Source organism: Apteryx rowi, unplaced genomic scaffold (genome assembly GCF_003343035.1).
Source record: "Apteryx rowi isolate R43461 unplaced genomic scaffold, aptRow1 scaffold_13, whole genome shotgun sequence".
NCBI lineage: Eukaryota > Metazoa > Chordata > Aves > Apterygiformes > Apterygidae > Apteryx > Apteryx rowi.
Genome location: NW_020447530.1, coordinates 5309162 through 5326395, shown reverse-complemented (window position 1 = coordinate 5326395; position 17234 = coordinate 5309162). Strand labels below are relative to the sequence as shown.

Here is a 17234-nt window from a genome sequence, read left to right as displayed (position 1 = left end):
TCTCGCTGAATGACTCACCAGTGATCTTTGAATGCAGACAAGTTCCTAGCCCTCCCTCTTCATTAGCGAGCATTTCTATACAGGCCCTATATAGTGCGCGGAGTCTAGGAGCTATACAATTGGGGGGAAAAAAGAATCCCTACAGATTCTGGCCTCTACTTAGGAAGTGCTGAAGGACTCTGAGTGACTTTATTCATTAAAACAGGTTGCTATTAATTAACTGTCATAATAAAATAAAGAACTATTATTTGCATTTCTTAGTGCACTCCCTTTAGTAATATGTATAAAAGATGCTTGTAACAAAAATGAATTTATAAGGGAGAAAAAAAACACCCTCAGAAGTCTCTTTTTTTTCCTCCTTTTTTTTTTTTTTTTTTTTTTTTAAGGTTTAGGCAGCAGGAGTCTGACTAATTATTAGGCCCAGTTCTGCAAGAGAACAAATAGAGGTAAAACACAAATATGAAAGTAATTAGGAAAATGCAAAATCCTGTTTACTTGGCAACCAATTCATGCAACTGAGACTAACGAAGAGCAAATCAGCTTTGCTTGTTTGATAAACTTAAGGGTGCCACCTAAGAGGAGCTGATAAAAATTAAACTTCTGCCAGCATCCCTCAGCACTGCCTTTCAGTGAACAGGCTTAGAAACATCCATGCGACTGCTTTGTATAAAAGCACCAGCAAATCTAATTTGAACAGATTCACCGAGAGGAATTTTGTTAACTTCCGCCTCTGTTAAATATTTTCACCTTTGCAATCTGGCATCAGTGATATCTTCAAACTAAACACGCAACACACACCCCCCCACACATATTACACACATCCACAATTCATCGGGACGTAGAGCGCGTGAATGGAACAATTCCAGCTATATCTGCTTTCACCCCCTAAAAAGCATCACGTTTCCACTGCTGTTCACACCTGGGAATGCATTTGTCTGTGGGAAAATTCCTCCCTAGTTTGCATTGCTACTTACTACAATATATTATGATACATTACTTGAAGCAGACTGCGGGCTTAGATACTTTTGTGCAGCCCCTCTTTTCTCCCAAGTAGATAGTGGAATCCACAAAAGCTTCCAATTATTTCAAGACTATACAGCTAAGGAGGGGCATCTAATCAAGATAAAGAAAACCCTTGGCTCAGTATATTTGCTTGAATGGATTTTCAATAATGCAGGTAACAAAAGCATTCAAAAATTGGATTCCTAATGCTTTTCTGCTAGGCTGAAGGACTGATTCTGAGAAGGGAGAAGAAAGCCAGCCATGAGAAAGCCCCACGGAGGAATGTATGATATTCTCGCGCTCTGTACAAACACTTCTACAGGAATTGACAAAATGGAAGAGATGCAAGTGAGGCACGGTCAACCTGAAATGTAGCCGATTACAAAACAAAGAGTTAAAATGACACCTCTGAACCGCTCTTCATTCTCTCCCCTCTGCTTCTGGGGCTGTACAGCCCAGAACCCGTAGGTTTAGCTTTTATTACGCATTTCTCATCTGCTATTTGTCTGAGAATTGTTTACAAAAGACCAGGGGGGAAAYTGCTCTGGAAATCATACTATGCAAAATAAATCAGAATGAGAGGGAGAAAAATAAAGAAGATTCTCTTGCAACCCCGAGATAGAGATTCCTAGACAGAAGCTTGACTTTCATATAGAGAGCATTCAATGAAAGTCATTGTGGGAAAACTAGCACTTAGAAGGGACAAGAAAAGAATACAGGTCTACTGTTAAAGGGATCTATTAGGATTAATAACCAAGTGAGCCCAAATCTGCACAGACGAGGGCAAAGCAGAGATCAGACACAGCACTCAAACCATAGACTGACACTCACGTGACAGAGCATGCAGGTGTSACACCTTTCACTCCTGCACAAATTGTTTCACTCTTCCAAGCATCTGGTAACCTTCCAGGAGGTGCTTCTCTATAACTTGATCTTTACAGAAGTACCTCTTTCTTCTCTGAAAATTATACTAATCCAAATGAAATCCTGGATTGGCAGCAATTTTTCTCCTGYAAAAAAATCAGGCTGAGATCTCATGGAACTACAGCTCTAAGTATGAAAAATCTGACAATCACACATTGCCATTAATAATACCAAGGAGAGTYTGATGTCCGTTTTAAGCCTTTGAAGGCCATGTCAATCAACAAAACATCCTGAAAGACAGACATGTTATTTCAGGTCACTTTTTCTGAAAATGGAATGGGTCAAATCTTGCAGTGGAGCTCATGGGAACCAAGTCACCTGGCCTTCAGGATGGATTGAAAAGCAGGATGGATTCATGCTCCGTTTTTTTTTAAAGTCCCCTAAAAATTCTAAAAGTTCTAAAATTGCACTTCTGACATCTCCAGTACCTGCCAGACATGGCAAAGGAGAAGAGCATCGGCACTACTAGACACACGGAAGCAATCCACTGACCGAGCCACTCTCCTTTCCCCAGTGCAGGACCTCAGCACCGCGACCTCTCTGCCAGACTGATGCAGCCCAGGAGATGCCACACAACTGCCCATGGCGTCACGGTGGTCTGCAAAGAAAAATGAAAGCTGCTTTCCTGCTATATGAAAACCGGTATTCTATGCTGGGATAAACTTAACTGCAGCAACATAATGAAAATAACCTTCCCCACAAAGCAAGCAAGGCTGGAAGGGCTGGGTTTGGGCTTACCCTACCAGCTCATGCCAGCGTCACTCCATCCGTCCCCAGGCAGGTTGTGCCTGCAGCGGTCCCCTGCACAGGTGCAGCCAGGTAGAGCAGCACGCCACGCTTGACCTGACGAAACCTACCTAACCACACCGTCACGTGGCCGTAAAAACACACAGGTAGTGCACAGCCTGAAGAACATGTCTGCAGAAGATCTTGTTGCTCAGTAACAGAAGAAACATTTAAAGCGTAAATACATTTTTTGCATCTATGAAGGACGCTGCATTTGTAAACAAAATTAAAATCTTCACAGTATTACAGGCTCAGTGGTTTTCTTTAAAAGAAAACTCTTCTTTTTTAAACCCAGTAGTTTATTTTGCGATGCACTTTCCCCATACAAAACAATACAAAATGTTCATTTGGCAATGACAATCAAAGAACAAACAACAGTACATTCTACGAAGGCGATCACACTTGATTTCTTCTTTGCTGTTATTTCTGTCGCCTTTTAAAGCCATTCTCATATTGTTAATGACTAATTCAATTTTATCTCCCAACTTCAAAATTTTGATGCTTCAGGAAGCACGTCAAACAGGCTCTATACAGCTTGCTGCTTCAGATCTTTTTTTTTCATTTTCCTCAGCACCTGCAGCTCTTTCTTCAGGTGTTTTACAGCCTGCAGAATATCCTGCCGCTGGGGATCGTCCTCTGCTTTCTCAGCGTACAGAAGGAAATGTTTAACAGTTTCAGAGAGCAATGCTTCTGGATCCGCATCCACCTGGTGGAGACGCAACATCCTTTCACAAGCTATTGCATAGTTTTTGTGCCAGTTCACTGGATACTTTGGATGAGAGTTGATAATTTCTTTGTACAACTGTTAAAGGACAAAAGGAAAAAAAAAAGGACAAGTTAATTAAATGAGGAGAAAAACAGATCTTAATGGTACTTCAAAACTGTCCATAGTTTTTAAAAGGACGGATGTTATTTAGATAGCCAAATCCAGACTCAGAAGATTTCTGAAACTCCGTGTTTGCCATGCAGTGCGCAATAGTGTGAATCCGAATCCCAACAGGGGACTAAAATGTTTCTAAACAAATAGCTGCTCTAGGAAATGAAACATTACAGGCAATCGAGATAACCTCACTGCACATTATGCACTTCCCCAAGAGAGACGTTACACCGGATGAGGGAAAAGAGACTTCACTGCAGTGCCTGGAAAGACATTTACTCAATATTTCAGGAGATCAGAATGTCTTCTGCAGGACTTAAGCAGTCTGTTGACTTCAGAGGGAATATTCATAAGCTCAACATCAGGCATGCGCCTGTGAACTTTGCTGAACAGAACAGCAAAAATCACCGCAAAGTCGGCAAGAATTTAAAGGAAAATATTTGTTGACGGTTTGCTGGGGAATAAAACATTCCTCCTCTCTGCTGACACTCACTGATCATTTTGTGCATCCGTTGACATCTCTGGCAGTATGATATATCCAGAGATACCTACGCTAGCCTATGCATGTCATTCTTTGGCTTGAAATGCAGCAGAATTAATCTGCAGTGAGAAGACTGTTGGATTTTACACTTGCTGGCTCGGATGCATGACTATATAACGACGGAGGGGACAAGTGCATAGAGGGGACGTCAGGACAAGCAATCTCTTGGCATGGGTTTGGAGCCCAACACAGACAACATAATTATAGCAAAAGCAGAGTGTTGACTGGTTAGCTTTTGGCATTCTCCGTGACCGAGAGGGCAAGTAGGGATGAATAAAATCCCTGAACAAATCTCTTTGAATCTTCCATGCTCCTGGTTTGGATGAACGAGGGAGAATGCAGATTACAGGACCACCTACCTATGTGGAAACACCATGATATTTCTATGGAGCTGAGAAATTAAAAAAATGGATGGAGATTGCAGGGAGAATTCATAACCAAAATATGTGACTTACAGTGTACGCAAATGTGTAAAGTTGTGATTTTGTTTCTGCAGTCACACTGGCAGTTTCTGCAAGGTCAAATATAAAGAAAGCTGTTTTCATCCTAGGAAAACAAGAAAAACATCCATTATAACAACTCCTTAGCCTGACTAGGTCACATCATATGATCACACACATCTTCAACATGTCCATTAATCTCTTTAACCATATGGGAGAGTACACAAGCTGTTTAAGTCTGCAGCAAAACAAATTCCTTTCCATGATGTATTTTCTCACTCTATATCCAAACTACCCTCTGCTTCTTCAAGACACTCTGAGCAGAACATATTAGTTAAAAATAACCACCACCTTCCAGAAAGATCTACCAGAGGTAATGCACTGTTGGTCTCATGCTGCCAATGTTTTCCTTCTAAAGCTTGGCACATTTATATCCAATACACCAATGCGCCATCAATGCCCATTTCGATGTGTATTCCATGCCAGTGAGTTGGCATCACTCATCAGCTGTTGAGGGGAAGCAGGGGAAGCAAAGGAGCATCACCTGGCTTGCCACATCTCTTCATTCGCAACAGCTTCCCAGGAAGAGGGCTTGAATCTAAACAGGAATTAAAACAAAATTCAGCCACCGGATCCATGCCACTGCGTTTCACCCGTTGCACAATCATCCCTTCCAACTCTAGCAGCTACAGACCTCCCAGGCTGAAAAAAAGTCTGTCATGAAGCCTATGGCTCTGACAGCAAGGAATTCAGCTGATCCTTAGTCACTCATAAAACTTTCTTCTTCTTTCTGGATAGGAGCAGTCTATGGTATGTTATGTGTCTCACAGCAGCCCAGCTATTCTCCAAGTGGGAGAGATGCTTTTTACCATCCATCCAGTTCAGTTCATCACATATAAAGTTTTGGATGTCCCATGTCCTCAATGTCTTTTTGGCCCCTGACAACAGGGAAAACAGATCAAGTTTTAAGATCAGAATTGGACCTGATATTTGACTACAAATGTCCTCTCTATTTTTAATACTATCAAGAATACCACATGCAGATTTCTTTTATTACATATTTTAAAACACAAAAAACTATCACTACAGCTTATGCTTAATTTTTCAAAGAAAAGAGCTATGTCATTTTAAATTTGGCTGCAATTCCCTTAAGCATTTTCACCTGTACCTCAGAAACACCCTTACTCAGCAAGGTATTCATTCATGTTCACAAATCCAATGAATACAATGGTATTCGTGAAGGCCCCAAGTCCCCTGGAACAGAATCAGCCCCAGTACGCGTGCTAGAACATCCTGCTGAATCAGGACCGTGAAGCTCAGAGAAACAAGGACCAACCACTCTACTTGTGGACAAGAAGAGTGTTAGGAGTCCCAATCCAGTCATGTCAATGCTATAAGCGGAACTGGATAAGCCAACAGAGTTGCACAAACCGCAGTAGTCACTGTTCCACCAGCCCCAGAGGAGAAAGGTTAGGTGCAGCAGCATTGCAGTGGGTGTGGTTATGCTGCTGGCAGAAGAATTATGAGTAAAAAAGAACAGAGTTGTGTCTGTGCCTTGTACCTTCCGTAGTCTTCAGTCCAGTTATAGAGATTTCTTGTAAGACGAATCCACTCTCCTGGGTCAAAGACAACTTCAGAAGGAACCAACTTTTCACAGGTACCCCATGGCCAAAGCGAATAGCTCTTTCTCCAGGTTGAGTCCCCTTCATGAAGACCTATGCAGACAAACACTTCCTTACTGCCAAAAAAACAGAGAGAGCAAATGTGAAGCCATGCCACAGGCCTTGGGCGACACTGCATACTAGAGCAAGCCGTACACTCCGCGTCGGTGCAACGGGACAGGTCTTAGGCAGCAAAACATTTTCTGTGGCAGATACCCACCCAGAGCATTTCACCTCAGAAAGAGCACGTTCCCAGGTCAGTCCACAGGACAGCTCTCCTGCTGCTAGCAAAGACCCCAGCCGGCACTGCACACCTAGCGCAGCCCACACAGGAGCCACCACGAGAGGAGACGTCCTCTCCCCTGCGTTGGACCACACTAGCATGCCGGAAGCACTAACGAGAAGCCCGTTTTTTCCTGCCTGCACCTGGCAATGCTCTTCTGCCTACCAACACTTGCAAGGTTCACCCTGGCTAGTCTAAATGCAGATGCTGTTCTTATTCATGCAAGTATCTAATCCTTTCTCCACTCCTACTAAGCTATTTTTATATGATGATTATTCCTGGAATACATTCACTCTATGCTAATAAGTTGGCCACAATGTTCATGAAGGAGAAGCAGCAGCAATTTGCTCTCCAACCATAGTCATTCTGAGTACACAGGAACATTCCATTTTTTCAGATGTATGTGTCAACAAAAGGAAAAAAAAGATCAGTAAATATTCTCTGCCAATCACTTTCTTAGTTTTCCTTTCTAAAAACCAAACCAATCTCCAAACAAGAAAAAACAGTATATCCAGATGGAGTTACTTCTGCATAGATATTCACTTTAATTGCAAAAATAATCTCACCACCAGGGAGGAAGTCAGTGGAGCAAATTGGTCTTTTGGATGCAGTACCTAGCTGTTCCATAAAGAATTTCAGGAAAAAAGGTTGAAGATTTTAGGAAAGCTGTTACATATGAAAGAAATGCTTACTGTTTATTTACTTTGAGGAAACGATGGAGATTAAAAGCAAGTGTCCCATCAGGTAACACTCCTTCCACAGGATTCCACCGGTTCCCAGGAAAATAAATGCCAGGTAAATGCTTTGCCAGCTTTGGTAAATACCACTCATAAGTCATCATCTATCACCAAAATATTAGCATAATTAAAACAAGAAACAAAGTTTTCATCTATTTTACATCCAGAAGCGTAGCAAACTGTTTCTGCACAAGTAATGACTCTGTTCATTAAGGGTCACCTCCCACTTTAGCAACTGTCTGGGATCACACCACCAGACCAGATTACCAGTGGTTCCTGCCTAGAGGCACACAGTCCTCCCCTTCAAGAGGGAAAAGCTCTAAGGAAACAGGGAGCGCCTACTGCTGATATAAGAGACACAATGGGGCTTTGGTTTGGTTTGGTTAAATACGAGGCTGTGGGTTTCAGTTTTGCCAATAGGACACAAACCCTTGTTGCAAAGCCAAGTCCAAGCACTGATGTGGCAGTGAAAGGACAAGCTTTGGAGGGTTTGAATGGGGCTTCCACACTGTGCCCCATCTCCAAGCCTGGATTCTCCCAGCAGACCGAGGACTACCCATGACCATTTACAAACCAATTTTATTTCAGCATCATGATTTTTATTTCAACAAAGCCTCGAGGACAGAAGGGAACAACTGAACTTTTGCTTCCTATTTTTAAATCGGTCTGTTACCTCTTTCAATATCCCTTTTTGAACCTACCTCCTGGTCCACTAATGTGATATCTGGCCTCATTCCTTCACAGTAATGAACGTAACGAAGAGCATTCCCAGGTAAGTCTCCTCTTAGCAGGATCACCGCACCCGTTGGCATCGAGGACAGCAGATTTCTTGCAAAGTTATCAACAACATAATTGCTGCTTTGATCACAAGCACTTAAGAGAATAGATGAAAAACAGTATCTTAAAATTTGATATTTGCATGGCTTTGAATTTCTTCAGAACAATTTTATGCAATAAGCATCCACAGGAAAATATAGCAAGTCTTTTGCCCCGGTCAGATCTTGCTGAACAGCATCGTTGCCATTGCCAAGAAACCAAGGCACAGAAATGAAGCATTTAGACTGAAGTTCCCCAAAAAACAGCAACAGAGACATTAGCCACTAATTTTGACAAAATACACACTCATTACACACCTTCATCTCAATTCTGATTTTCTCTTGGGCTAAACCTACCAGCTTATTAGTTGGAGCTGGAAGTGCCAGTATAATGCGTTAAAAAAGCCAAGTTTTTGTATGATCAGATAGAGGTAGATTTACATTACCTGAGATTAGACCCTTTTTGTTACACAATCGTGTGTGTGTGTGTGTGTGTGTGCACGCGTGCACGTGCTCACCAACGCCTGTGTTTCCCAGTATGTGCATACTCCAGGTGGCAGGTACAGACCCAAGAACAGGACATTACATGACTGGCTCAGGGCACCTATGGACAGGCCTTTGCGAAAAGATGCGTGTGCATGAAGGAAGGATTCATGCGTAAGTAGTCTATGAGCTCTATACTTCACCAGCTGGCAAACCTCTCTCTACCTGAGCATCCCTACTACTAGATTGATTTCTGTCCAAACCACTGGAGAGTCTTCAGTGTGGCTATGGGATAAAGAAGCCCTACACTACAGATCTAGTTCCTCAAATAGAAAAAATAAAGAAAAAAAATCCCAGGGCACATGAAAACCTAAAGCAAAGCAATGGAAAGACAAGATGACTGTCCAGGTCAAATGAATTCTGTAAACCTTAGGAAATAAAGTACAGATTTATAGCTTTCTTTCATGAAAAGTTTATATATCTACACGGTTTTCTTCCTTCAACCCATAAGATACCCTGGTTTAAACAGCCTTGGTGATACYGGGGAAACCAAACAAGGGAGTAGGGCAGACTCCATTCCTGCAAGCTGTGACCTCCCAAGCTTAGATGGGAGCCTTGATTCGTGCCATCAAGAGATCAGGAAATACCAGTGAGGGTGGAAGAGATGGGATCAGAGGGCTCTTCTTTCCATGGCTCAAAGAAAGGGTATCAATCAGACCCGCTTACAGATGTAATCTGAGGCCACTCTGGTCCTGGCTGAGGGAATACGGGAGCCTGCCTCGGAGCCTGCTGTCCCCCTCCCTAGAGCCTTCAGCTCCTTCACTTCCTGCTGGCTTTGCCAGTGGAAGAACAACCCTCTATCCCGCAACCCCAAACCCCGTGCCCCCAAAATGCCCTTTTCCTTTAGAGACAAAGACAGAAACTCAAGAAGCAGAAGGAGGGGTTTAAAATAGCGTCCAGCCTGCACTTCACCCCGCAGACCCGGGAAGTCGCAGCACTGCGCGCTCCCAGGGTATCTGTTACCTGTAATTGGCACAAACTTGACAAGTAACAAGAGCGATAGCAGAAAGCCACTCCAGACACGGCAGCGCCCGGCTGTTCTCCAGCGCGGCGTTTCCGAGAGAGATAAGCCAGGCCAGTCCCAGACCCGCTAGCACAGCGACTGCTGCGTTGCTCTGCATCCAAAATCGTTCCACCTAAGAAACAATGTACACAGAGGATGTATCCAAGTGACAGGCATGACATTAATGTTTATTTATTTAGGACATGGGTCCACTTTTTCAGGACAGGATGGTCTCCAGGCTGAAAAGCTCACAGTTTAACGGCAGGCAGAGATTAAAGAAGGGGAGCAGACAGGGGATATCTTTTAATCACATTTTAATCGCAAATCACATTTCCAAATTCGCAGAGATCGTATTTCTGTTTCCCCAGTTATAAGTAAACAGAATATCTGGATGTATTTTTGCCCCTTAGGCAGCACTAAGATGACCACCTGCTCATGATTATCAGGGGTAACAGTAGCCAACTAAGCAAGAAAGAGGCTCCTTCCAAAAACTAACACCCCAGAGCAATTTTTGGAATGAAACTCACCACACCCAAAAACAGAGGTTTTGTAATATCCAAATTTGCCCTCCAAGCAAAGAACAGTGAATAAACACAGAGCATTCCAGTGAAGAGCCAAATCACGGGCCACTTCTGCCGCTTTGTCCTATAAAAAACAACATAATGTTCTAGTGGCATGATTAAAAAGGAGACAAAAGTTATATGCACTTGAAAACTACCTCTCTGCTACCCCAGCACATTTAATACTGGGAATTAGACTAGATCTATTTTGGCATAAGGCAGAGAAAGCACCCCAAAGATCACCATTCAGTCAGTAAGGAAGTGCACATCGGAGCAAATATTCTCCTCCAACTTACGGCAGGGCTGCACTTAAACAGGCCACGAGCGCCAGGGTGAGGACAGCAAGGGAGAGCTCAGACTTCATCTGCGTCAGCTGAAAACTGTGGAGAAATTAATGCATGTCTGCTTCATCCCCAAATCGCCCCAGTGCCAAATTAAAGTGTCAAGAGAAGCAGAGCATAAGCACAACATAACATATTCCATTCTGCTGTGATTAAGTCTACTGGAAATGGGAACAAACCTATTTTTTAACTTTAAAATTTTAAATGAAAGATCACTGGGGAGGGGGAAAACCAGCATTTTGACTTCAACAGAGTCAAGTCAGCTGGACATGGGCACGTTGTCCCAGTGCCGGACATGCATGGCCCATTTCTCCCTCATCTCAGGCACCTGGCTCTGAAAAAAGCCAAGGTGACTACAGGAAAGGAGCTACCTTGACAAAAGCGACAGGGGTAGCAACAGGTTTCTCTCAACTAGAAAGTGCAATCAAGATTTTACTCACACCAATATCTCTCTCATACTGGATCCCGTCTCTGCTTTGGCCTAGATTAAAAAGAAAGAAAACCCATGAGAAACCCACACACTGATTGACGTATCACTGGGGCAAAGAAAGTCTTTTCATTCTGTTTGCAGAGTCCCGGGCACAAGAGGCTCCTCCACAACCCCTCCAGGTGGTACCACAAAGTTGCCACAGGGAACAGTTATTGCTTAAATGAAAAAGCCAGCAAACTCTACTCAAACCTTCATTGCAAGATTTTCTTCCAAGTACTTGTCTTCAATCATAAAAGTGTGCAGGGTTTACTGAACAGATTAAGAATACCTTATTTCAGGTACTACAAAATTATCTCCCTCCAACCCAAACATACTGTACAGTTTAGCTATGATCTCCGCTATATTGGCATAGTATTTTCTGGGACTTCTCCCAGCAGCCTGAGATGAGCACGTGGGCTTCCTGCTTGCTAATCAGACTCGCTTGTGCCCTCTCTGCCTTCCCAGAGCCAGAGCTGCACGGATGCATGACGTTCTTCACTGCAGAGACAGACAGTCCATGGTACAAGTCTGGGAAACAAGACACGCTCAGTGGAGGTGAGGCCCTAGCTTTGCAAGGGCTTGGTGGAAAAGCCATGACTACCAGAGAAAAGATACGTGGTAAGGTGACCCAGGAGGTCTAGAAGGAATCTCAGTAAAAATGAAATTGTTAATTAAAAAGGAAGGAAAGCCAGCCTACAGGCCACTACATGCCACCACTATCTCTTGCCTTCCATCTCATAGGTTTTTACTTCTTGCACAAGCTCCATCCTGCTGGCACCTGAGGGCAGCTGTGGCAGCTTATGGCTCCAGACACGTCCCTTACAAGAAAGGGCTTGTTGACCCTCAGCCTCTAGGTTGAGACTTTGGCGGTTCGACCCATAAAGCTAGAGTCACAGTGCTGCACAACCTTTGTGCTTCCACCAGGAAGCAGGCCAGCCCTGCAGGGATCTCGGGAGAGAAGTGTCCTCTCCAGCATCCAGTCTTCTCTCTGGTTTTCTGACCTGTCCTTAAAATGGAGCCTTCTCTGAGACTCAATGGCTGTCTATCCATCCAGGCAGGGCTCGAGCATTAGCTCAACTGGAATCAGGACCAAATATTCGGATTTTCACAGAATCACAGAATGGTTGAGGTTGGAAGGGACCTCTGGAAATCATCTAGTCCAACCTCCCTGCTCAAGCAGGGTCACCTAGAGCACGTTGCACAGGGTTTTGCTGCATTTATTGCTACCACTTCACACAAGCTCTACTCCAGAGTATCCCTCTTGGGAATATGGAAGTAAATATGATTTGTGGTGCAGAATTACATGCAGTCCATCCGTAAGCCTCTTGAACATCAACTTGAATTCACCACATCTAAAGGAGAAAAGAGTTACAGGATTTGCATGCCTTGGTATTGCTCCGCCCAATGGAGTCTAATTCTCAGAAGACAGCTGGGAATAGGACAACAAAGGAAATCTCAGAAGTCCTTCAGAGGGTGGATCATATCTCTCTAGGAGTTTTGTAAAGATTAAGTGCCAGCAGCAGGAATTATCACATCTTTTGCCTCAGATACTACAGTACACGGCTCTCGGAGAAGGCTGTAAGAGCATGCACTGAAACGCCAACCATGCTTGCTGGGTAGTAAAGGCTGGATGCAGCTGCTCCATGCACAGGACGTAATTTCCAAGGATGTGAAGGCTGCTGATCCAGATGAATGAAATGATATGTAAAACTTTTTTTCTTTTTTTGTCCTGATGGTGCAATTTCCCACCCCCCTGCACTGAATTCTCTGAAGCGGGATGGAAAGAAGGGCCTTGGGTGGCTGGAAGCCAAAAATCTACATCAGGGCTGGAGAAGACAGATRCAAACCCTATGCTCAGCAAACAGCCACATAATACCTCCCTCCATTTGCAAAAGCACAGACTAGTCAGAATAATTCAGATCAGAGACCCCCAAACCTATCATTCATTTCAATAAAATATTACCAAGGAGTTAGAGGAATTTCTTTTTACGGTAAAACAGTAAAAACTGCTTGTGACCTTTTAAAATAGCTGAGTTTAAAACAATAAAAAAGGACAATCATTTATCTTAAAAAAAGAAACATATGAAATTGATGTTATCACCTCTCTCTAGAACAGCTTGCTCTTTGGGTTATTATGAACACGAAACACCTGTAGAGCTCCCAATAAATAATACGACTCATCCCATAAAGGTAAAGAGAATGATTTCTGTGGTTTACCAGCCATCTGATCTACTCCCAGAAAACCTGACAGATCAGTAGGTCAAAATCATAAATGCTAAAGAAGCAACGCTTTCAGTTTCTTCCCCTGCAAGCCATTAAATATCATGAATAGAAAGGTTCTGCTACGGCATAACTTCAGAAGAAAGTCTGTTAGAAAATGACACATATTTACCAGATTGAACGTCCCATATTCTTCCCTGAGAAAATGGGTCAAAAATCCTTGAAAAGTCGTCTGGTCTCCCCACGTCCAACGGGCTCGATTGAGGTAGGATGAAGCCGGCAGATAGAGATAAGGCAGCAAACCAGCCAAGAAGCATAAACCCAACTTCAACAAATGGCCTAGGGACAATTCCTGCACCAAAATATGTCATATTGCATAACAATGTTTATTTTAGCTTAATCACGCTGGAACTTCAAGAACAGATAAAGAAAAAACATCAAATATATTTACACAGAGCTGATCTCTCAATTTATAGTAAGTCCCTACAAAATGCTATGTTAAACCTTACGATTTTGTGGATTACCAGGAAACTGCATCAAACTGATCTCCTTTGCATGGCAGGGTGAAATTTAAGTGAAGCAAATAATATTAGCTAGGACTCATGAGTATCATACTCATTGCATCTTTCACATTTAAATCATGGCATGACATGCATAGATGGCTGAAGCACTGCAAGGCTGAGATAACCCACTTTGCAGTGATTAGGAGTTGGCTGGTATTCCATCTGGCAAAAAAAAATGCTGCTCTAGTACAACTACACACATCATCACCATCATCAGGAGTCAGTTTTGCCATTTACTTTATCATGATGGTTAAATGGCTAAATTGGATAGGCCAATTTTGGGGTGGGATTTTCAAGACTGCCTAAGGGGTCAGGAAGACAAGACTTTCAAAGGGACTTCTGTGCCTAACTCCTTTAAGTGCTTTGGAAAATCCCACCCTAGAACAGTGCACGCTTGCTTTATCATTAGCCACTGTCCTGTCAATCAAAGTACTTCCTTTACTGTTTGGGGTTATGTGGAAGACACACCATTCAAAGTGACAACCTACAAAGCAGAAAAGGTAGCTGGATAAAGTTGGCTGAAATTCCTTCAGGAGGAAGGCAGGGTTTTTTTTACTGAAAGGCACCACATTCAATCAAATATCCATCGTATTAGATGGCTTTCTGCAGCAGGCACTACTGGCCTGGCCTATCCAAAGTGTTTCCAAGGAACGTTACATCGGCACAGCACTCTTCTGCTGCAACTCACAGCAGTCTCTCTGGGCCTCCCCGGTTGAAAAAAGGCTCCATTTAAAGAGCACAGATATATTGCAGAAGTGCATCATCATGTTGTCAAATGAAATACATAGTCAAAAAGGGTTTTGGTGACCGGAAGATTTTGGATCAAGCTTGTCTGAGCTGCATCTCATCTAATGTAGCTCATGCACTTCACCCTGGGCTTAATTATAACCTGTACTGTTGCCCAGAAGCATGGCTGATTTATCAGGTTGAGGGTGGAGAAATAGAGGCAGAACTGAAACAGCAGAAGTCTGAACTGCTGTCACCTTCAGGGAGCAAAGGAGAGAGAGAGGAGAGGTGGAGCTTTCTCAGGGCCACTCGCAAAGTCATCAGAGCACGTGTGTCTTCGAGGTAAGCAGCCCTTTGCAGGACAAACTAGAGTTCCTACAGCACATCTGCAGCCAGCTAGACAGAGGGACTTACAGCAGGTCACTTTGGCAGACAAGAGCATTGTACAACCTGTGAATGGGACTTTGGAGCCTAATCCAGACAGAAGCACAGCACCTTAGTGAGCCAGACGTGCAAAGAGGCTGTTTTCACCTTGTAACCCAATGACCAAGCTTAATAAAGAGGTCTAAAAAGATCCCAACAGTTCAGCACCAGCTGGACATCCTAAGAAGAGGATCTCTGGTGGGAGATAAAAGGCTCCTTTCTTGCTGTGCTGTTCATTCTGGCAGCGTCTTCGACTGTTGACAGCCTCAGTAGGTGCACGATGCTGTGCAGTAAGAGCTGACGCTTTCATTCGCTACCATGAGGGAATCAACATACAGAAACTCACCTGGAGAGTCATGAGAAATCCTGCACCGTCAGCTGGGGAAGCAGAGACCTGATTGCTCACGCCTGTGACTTCTCACCAGCACAATCCTCTGTGTGTTTACCTATTTTCCAGTTTGTGGTAGGTCACTGAACACGCTCGTTTCCTACACACGGAGCAGTTTTTAGCTCTGTCAGTGTCATGACAGCATACTCGGTACGTTGTAAACAGCTGGGACCAGAGTCCCGTGCCAGGATGAACGGACAGGTCGCAGACTGCTCACGTGAGTGACAGCTCCAAAGCCCCTAAATTGTAATCTGCAGCTCTGATGTCAGACTGATGGACTGTAACTTCAGTGGATTATGACTGACTAGGTTAGACAGACCATTAACTGTCACTGTTCATACATCAACATAAAAGTGATACAAGTGCTCGGAAAGAAAAATTGCTAACTGCTTTAAAACGAGCTATAGGAGCCATGAATCAGCAAGAGTTAAAATACCTACCATTTTTCTGAAAAGCCGGACGAGAACCCAAGGCACAATACAAACAATATAAAGCACTATCGTGTGCTGATTGCACAAACTTAGCCCGCAGCAAAAGGCACCGAATTTGGAGATCTGGAAGGAAGGGAAAAGAACTCACGATTAGAGTTTGCAGAAACATCGAGACACCAAAACAGCTTCAACGCAGCCCACAGCACACTTGCAGAAGAAAGGCAGATATACCACTGAGCACTAGCCAATTGCAACACAGACAACACAAGTTATTTTAGATTATTTACAGAAAGATGTTATTTGTTTAACAGAAAACATACTTAAGAAATGTTAGGCTGAGCAGCTGAGTGGCTATTTCTCAATGTACACAGAGATCATAAGTAGCATTATCATGCTGTAACGATGTAGCCTACAAATTCAAATTCACAGCAATTAGGCTCAATCAATATAAGGACCTGCACAGGTCATGGGGAGCCAACCACTTTAGTGACCTGCCMCGTGCCGGGCAGACTCCTAGTGTCTCCAGACTCCCCCATGTTAGACARCCTGCCACCTTTTCTCCCAAATGTGAAATTTCCCCTAGAGCTGTCCTAGCCTGCCCCCGGGGTACCGCTGCCCCTATCCCCCACCTGAACCATGAGAACAGGAATCCAGTACTGCTGAGAAGGGGAGACTGCCAAGCAGTCACTCCAAATTTTTCAGAAATAATAACCCAAAATAATGCCATTATTATGTACAGAGACAACATTTTAAATAACAAACATGATTTTTTCCTCTTCCTCGGGTACAGAAGGCTAAAGTCAAGGCTACACAAACTTCTTAGGCAAAGGGAATACATGCAACAGATCTCACTAGTCTAAAAACYCCATTTAGAGCATCTCTAAAAGAGTTTTCTGATAAAACAGGTAATGTACCCAGGCTACGCAGCATGATGCAGAATATTTCTGGTATCCATTCCAGATTATTCACGGCTTCATTACTGGTAACATGGCCTGACACTAACAAAAGCCTCTTTCCACCCCACACTACCATATGCTCTGCTCAGCCCCCAGTCCTTCACCAGCCATACCAGTGCTGAGTCCTCTTCATTCAGGTRGGCTAGGACCAGGCTACTATAAGAACTAAACCATATATAAACCCTGGGTCTGGGCCACTTTCACCACCAGACCCCACCCCTCCTCTGAATTCCCTGTCTCCTCCTCTATCACCAGCCATCTGATCCACGCTACACCCTCAAGCCAGGCTCTACCCATGTCCCAGGGCAGYCCCTCACTGACAAAAAGCCATCAGAGTCCCACAGGAGTCGGCAGACAGGAGCCAACAACCCGCCCTCACCTCCCCAGCCCTCCCCTGGGAGGATGGGCATTTTTAACTCTCATTAGAGCATCCCCCTGCTTCCTTCAGTCATTGGAAAGAAGATGGGCGAGATGCAAGCACCTGCCTTTGACTGCATGAGGGGGATCATGCAGCAATTTTTATTGACCGGCTGGTATTCAACATT

The 17234-nt window shown here is 43.7% G+C and overlaps 1 protein-coding gene across 1 annotated transcript in view; it reads right to left on the bottom strand.

The window, feature by feature from the left end:
- Positions 1–2910: 2910 nt before the first annotated feature.
- The window catches only part of TMEM260 (transmembrane protein 260), a 36542-nt gene continuing 22218 nt past the window's right edge, over positions 2911–17234 (bottom strand). The window contains exons 5-16 of the mRNA XM_026056075.1: positions 15743–15856; positions 13375–13554; positions 10954–10994; positions 10469–10552; positions 10140–10257; positions 9573–9745; positions 7953–8124; positions 7207–7355; positions 6132–6308; positions 5115–5168; positions 4586–4676; positions 2911–3514 (exon numbers count right to left, since the gene is read on the bottom strand). Coding sequence (XP_025911860.1) covers positions 3239–3514; positions 4586–4676; positions 5115–5168; positions 6132–6308; positions 7207–7355; positions 7953–8124; positions 9573–9745; positions 10140–10257; positions 10469–10552; positions 10954–10994; positions 13375–13554; positions 15743–15856 — 1629 coding nt within the window. The 3' untranslated portion in view covers positions 2911–3238. The remainder of the gene's footprint in view (positions 3515–4585; positions 4677–5114; positions 5169–6131; positions 6309–7206; positions 7356–7952; positions 8125–9572; positions 9746–10139; positions 10258–10468; positions 10553–10953; positions 10995–13374; positions 13555–15742; positions 15857–17234) is intronic.